The sequence below is a fragment of the Ursus maritimus genome, assembly GCF_017311325.1.
Source record: "Ursus maritimus isolate PB19 chromosome X unlocalized genomic scaffold, ASM1731132v1 scaffold_X1, whole genome shotgun sequence".
NCBI classification, from domain to species: Eukaryota; Metazoa; Chordata; class Mammalia; order Carnivora; family Ursidae; genus Ursus; species Ursus maritimus.
In genome coordinates, this window is record NW_024423319.1 from 53,770,047 (window position 1) to 53,776,410 (window position 6,364).

General features: G+C 38.4%; 1 protein-coding gene across 1 annotated transcript; it reads right to left on the minus strand.

The window, feature by feature from the left end:
- Positions 1-4,059: 4,059 nt before the first annotated feature.
- On the minus strand, positions 4,060-5,732 carry TGIF2LX (TGFB induced factor homeobox 2 like X-linked). The gene has a single exon (XM_008700631.2). It carries the CDS (start codon positions 5,538-5,540, stop codon positions 4,827-4,829), a length of 714 nt encoding a protein of 237 aa, XP_008698853.1. The 5' UTR covers positions 5,541-5,732; the 3' UTR covers positions 4,060-4,826.
- Between the last annotated feature and the right edge of the window lie 632 nt (positions 5,733-6,364).

Genomic DNA, 6,364 nt, shown 5'->3' on the forward strand with positions numbered 1-6,364 from the left:
TCCTGCCAGGGTGCCCTCAGCACATAGAACCCCAGGACATCTCAGTCTTTGTCCACTTCAGCTTTGGCTGTGATGCCAAGGTGTTCACTTCAAGAAAAGCCACAGGATCCCCCAGCTTGTACCCACATTAGCTTCAGTTGTCCTGCCAGGGTGTTCTCTGTGTGGAGAGACCCAGAACCCCCCAACCTGCACACCACCTTAGCTCCAGCTACTCTGCTAAGGCAACCCTATCAGGGAGCACCCTAAGATCCCCCAGCTTGCACTCAGTTGAACTTTAGCTGTCCTACTAGGGTACCCTTAGAATGAAGAACCACAGGCCCTCCTAGCCCGTCCTAGCCTGCACCTACTTTAATTTTAACTGTCCTGCCAGGGTGCCTTCTGCATGGAAAACACTGAGACCTTCAAACCCACTCCCTGCCTTAGTTCTAGCTGCCCTGCCAGGGTACACTCTCCATTATAGTGTCTGGAAAACCCAGCTTACACCCACTTCAGCTTTAACTGTTCTGTCAAGCCACTTAATGTATGAAGAACTACATCAACTATGATCATTTAAGTTTTAGCTCTCCTTCCAGGGTACCCACTGTGGAAAGCCCCAGGATACCCAGCTCATGCCAGCTACAGCTCCAGCCAGCAAAAGTCACCAAGCACACAGAGTGTGCTATGTAGATAGGGGATGACCATACACAAAACCATTCATTCAAGTTTAGAAGAAGTAGCTGTTCCACCTAACCCATAGAAACAAACACAGAAAGTCAAGCAAAATTAGGAGACAAAGGAATATGTACCAAAAAAGCACAAAACCTCCAAAATACCTAGATGAAATAGAGATAAGCAATATGCCTGGTAAAGAATTTGAAGTAATGATTGTAATTATGGTCACCATGCAGGAGAAAAGACAAGAACTCAGTAAGATATTCAATAAAGAGATAGAGAATATATTAGTAGTGTTTCTATACGATAATAAAAAGTAGCAGAAAATGAAATTAAGAAAACAATTTTCTTTACAATTGCCTCAAAAGGAATAAAATACCTAGGAATAAACTTCATCTAGAAGCTGAAAGATTGTATTCTTAAAACTATAAAACATTAATGAAAGGAACTGAAGACAGCACAAATGGAAAGGTATTCAGTTTTTGAATTCAAAATTATGATAGGAAGAATATTCTAAAAAACGTCTATAATACCCAAAGCAATCTACAGATTCAAAGCAATCCCTATTAAATACCAACAGCAGTTTTCACAGAACTAGCTCAAGTAATACTGAAATTTGTATGGGGACACAAAAGACCTTGAATCACCAGAGCAATCTTGGGAAAGAAGAACAAGGGTGGAGGTATCACAATTCTAGGTTTCAAGCTATACAACAAAGCTGTAGTAACCAAAACAGTATGGTACTGGCACAAAAAATAGACACATAGATCAATAGAACAGAATAGAGAGTTGAGAAATAAACCTGCACATATACGGTTAATTAATCTATGACAAAGGACATAAGGCCATACAATATGGTAAAGACAGTCTCTTCAACAAATGGTGCTGGGAAACTGGAATGCTACATGCAAAATAATGAAACTGGATCACTTTGTAGCACCATACACAAAAATAATCTCCAAATGGATTAAAGACCTAAATGTAAGACCTTAAACCATGAAAATCCTAGAAAAGAACACAGGTAGTGATTTGTTTAGCATTAGCCATAATAACATTTTTTTTTTTAGATGTATCTCCTAGGGCAAGGGAAACAAAAACAAAAATATAGAGACTACATCAAAATAAAAATCTTTTGTACCATGAAGGAAACCATCAACAAAACAATAAGGCAACCTTATTGAATGAGAGAAGATATTTGTGAATGATATATCCAATAAGGAGTTAATATCCAAAATATATAAAGAACATAACACAACTCAACATCAAAAAATACCCTGATTAAAAAATGGGCAGGGGATCTGAATAGACGTTATTTTTCTAAAGAATATAGATGGCTAACATATCATAATAATAATAAAAAAAGAGTGCACAATGATACTGGGGACCAAGCCATGAAAAAAAAAAAAAAAGAATATAGATGGCTAACAGAAACATGAAAAGTTGTTCAACATCACTAATTATCATGGAAATGCAGATGAAAACCACATCAAGACATCACACTACATCTGTCAGAATGACAACAAAAAAAAAAAGAAAAGAAATATAAAAACAAAAATAACAAGTGTTGGTGAGGATGTGGAGAAAAAGGAATCCTCATGCACTCTTGATGGGGATGTAAATGGGTACAACCACTCTGAAAAACAGTAACAAAAAATTACAAATAGAAATACCATATGATCCAGTAATTTTACTACTGGGTATATACCCAACAAACATGAAAACACTAATTCAAAAAGATATATGCACACCTAGGTTTATTTCAGCATTATTTACAATAGCCAAGCTATGGAAGCAATCTAAATGTCTTTCAATAGACAAAGGGATACCGTAACAAAGAATAAGATCTTGTCACTTGCAACACATGGACAAAGATGGTATTATGTTAAGTAAAGTAAGACTGAGAAAGATAAATACCACATGATTTCACTCATATCTGGACTCTAAAAAGCAAAACAAATGAATAAACAAGCAAAAAGCAGAATTAGGCCTATAAATACAGAAAACAAACTGATGGTTACCAGAGGTAAGGGGCAACGGGCAAAAGGAGTAAGGGGGAATGGGAGTACAGACTTCCAGTTATGAAATAAGTCATGAAATAAAAGGCACCATATTAGGAATGTAATCAATGATGTTGTAATAGTATTGCATGGTAAAGGTTGGTAACTACAATTGTGATGAACATAACATATAGAGAAATTGAAGCACTATATTGTACACCTGAAACTAATGTAACATTATGTGTCAACTGTACTCAAATTTAAAAAATGTTTAAAAAATAATTTTGTATTTTATTCTAAGGACAATAAGCAGCAATTGAAATGTTAAATACATATGTAGATATTTAACATTTAACATATTTAAATGTTAACATGTTTTATATTTAACATATATATATTACAACTATTTCCTGTTATGTTTGGGCCCCCCCAAATTCATATGTTGAAATTCATGTTTTGAAATCATACCAAAGGTGATAGTATTAGAGCTAAGGCTTTGGAAGGAGCTTAGGTCATAAGGGTGGAGCCCTCACGAATGGGGTGAATGCCCTTATAAAAGATGCTCCAAGGAGGTCTAGTCTCTTTAATCATACAAGGATCCAAAGTGCTGGCTATGAACCAAGAGGAGAACCCTCATAATAATGTGATCAAGTTGGTGTGTTGATATTGGACTCCCAGGCTCCAGAACTGTGAAAAATAAAATTGATGTTTAAGCCCTTCAAAAAACTCCTACATTGTTGGTGGGAATGCAAGTTGGTACAGCCACTCTGGAAAACAGTGTAGAGGTCCCTTAAAAAGTTAAAAATTGAGCTACCCTATGACCCAGCCATTGCACTACTGGGTATTTACCCCAAAGATACAGACGTAGTGAAGAGAAGGGCCATATGCGCCCCAATGTTCATAGCAGCATTGTCCACAATAGCCAAATGGTGGAAGGAAACGAGATGCCCTTCAACAGATGACTGGATTAAGAAGTTGTGGTCCATATATACAATGGAATATTACTCAGCTATCAGAAAGAACGAGTTCTCAACATTTGCTGCAACATGGACGGCACTGGAGGAGATAATGCTAAGTGAAATAAGTCAAGCAGAGAAAGACAATTATATGATTTTTCTCATCTACGGAACATAAGAACTAGGAAGATCGGTAGGGGAAGAAAGGGATAAAGAAAGGGGGGGTAATCAGAAGGGGGAATGAAGCATGAGAGACTATGGACTCTGAGAAACAAACTAGGGGCCTCAGAGGGGAGGGGTGTGGGGGAATGGGATAGACTGGTGATGGGTAGTAAGGAGGGCACGTATTGTATGGTGCACTGGGTGTTATACGCAACTAATGAATCATTGAGCTTTACATCGGAAACCAGGGATGTACTGTATGGTGACTAACATAATATAATAAAAAAAAAACATTAAAATAAAAAAAAAACAAAATAAAAATAAATAAAAAAGTATTCTCTAAAACTAACTATACCGCAACTAACAGCAGAAAATTACCATGTAGAATTTTCCTATCTCTACTGCATATTTTGCACTAGTACACCAAATAAAATCACACCCTTATCTGTAACATGTTTATGAATTCACTGTATTTTGACCCTCTTGCTTACTCCCTGCAGAAATTAGCTACTCCTTAAGATTGTCAATAAACTATACAAAAGAAAACATAAAGTTGATATTTTCACAAAAACACCACCATTAAAATGAGGCCAGTGCTGTTATAGTCATCTTTTATAGAGCCTTTCTTTTCCATTATTCATTCTAATCAACAAGGTAAGTTAGAGAGAGGGAGAAAGATTGGTGATTTGGTATCTGTAGCAGTCCTAGGACCAAAAAGTCCATTTAGAAAAGCCAAAGCAAGGCTTCTGAAGATGTGTTAGCACCCTGTCTAGTCTCAGGTGTGTTGGATTGATTGTCTAACGCTTTTAAACCTAGCAGGAAGTAGAAGTAGAGAAGATATCTCTACTTTACTGTTAATCATGATGACAAGTCCATTTGGAAACACTGAAGCATCTAGCAGAATTGAGTCCCAATAGCTAGGGATGGTTCTCCTAAAACTCCTAGAAAGAAAAAATGTCTCTATAAAAGGTAAAACTATGAATTAGTTGGGGGAACATAAATGGATCTACCACTGTAGACAAGGGACTGACTACTTGAATTTTGGGGGGGATGTTGGATATCATGGATTGGGCTCTTGCTTCTTCTGTAGCTCCAGTTCTGCAGCCTTTTGCACTGCTGCATCAACCAGCAGCTGGAAGCTGCTGAAATCCTTGCACTCCTCTGTTAACACAGGTTGGGGAGATGTCATAAGCAAGGGTTCACTAGTGGAAAGCTTGACCTTTTTTTTCGGCTGGGCCTTTGGGGTGAGCTTCTGACCTGGAGACAACTCTGAATCTAGCAGCTTCTCCCCTGACTTCTGGCCCATTGGAAGAAGGCTAAAGGGCAGGCACTGCATTTTGACTGGATCTCTGGGCCCTGACCTGGCCTGTATAGATGAATCTGTGCTCTGCTCATGGGTCACATCAGCTGCCTTGCCTTTTTGGTGGTACATGGTGATCTGGTTGGGGTCATTTCCATCCTGTTGAAGCATTTCTGGAAGAACACGTCTGCGGGCATTGATAAACCAGTTAGAGATCTGCAAGAAAGACAAATTAGTCTGCTTGGACAGCATTCGTTTCTCTGCTTCTGAAGGGTAGGCCTTAAACCGGTGTTCATACAGCCAATCTCGGAGGATCTTCACTGACTCAGTTGGCAAGTACCCTTTCTGCTTCCTCTTACCCTTTAGTAAGGCAAGAACTTTATCTGCACCAGTGTCACTATTCAATGTGACTGAGGTGCCTGGAGCCAGGCTTTGGTTCTCTGTTGGGCTTTCTTCAGTGGCTTCCATATTCATGAAGCCTGTCTTCACTATTTTGGGAATCAGGAATGGCTGAGTTATGGCTAATGTGGATCTGGAAGAGCCAGTGAAGAAGGCATGGTCCAGTCTCTAAGGAGAAGTCTCACCTTTTGCTTCCCAAGCACATAAACAGTGCTGATAACTGCTTTGAGCCAGTGGGCTTTGTGATGTCACATCCTTTCTGCCCTGTGTGCTGCCCCTCCCCCCATTTCCTGGTTCCTCCTTTACTTGCTTTTTTCTCATAGATTCAAACACACTTGTTTTTACCTCATCAATTTAAAGCTCTCCAGACTTTTCTCTGCTGCTATCACCAGTTTCTACTAACTAATGAATTCTAATTCTATTGATTAAATCTGGCTTTGCATAAGCCTCATTTTCTTCCTTTATGACTTTACTCTGATATGTTCTTCCTTCTTTTTCCTTATAATTGCATTATTGGCTCATCTACATATATCTGAAGCAACTTATCTATTAAATATTAACCTCAACAAAAGTAGAGTTTAAGTGGTGTATCCTTCCATATTTAAAGCTGATTTAAGAGTAATTTTTAACTAGACAGTTATTTTTGACACCCTGCCCCTTCGATTTTTCTTCATGGCCTTGAAATTTTCAGCTTTGACATGACTTCACTGTGCCACCAGGATCTTTATGTCTGTACTTTGGGCTCCGACATCCAGTTGTGATCATTCTCTTCAAGGCTTCAGTCAGAATTCAGGGGTCTTTTAAAAACCTGGAACAAGATAGGACTCAAGAAATAATGATCACAGACTTAAATTACTTAAATCTTTCTTGATAGTGTAAGTACATAGAGATTACCCTGG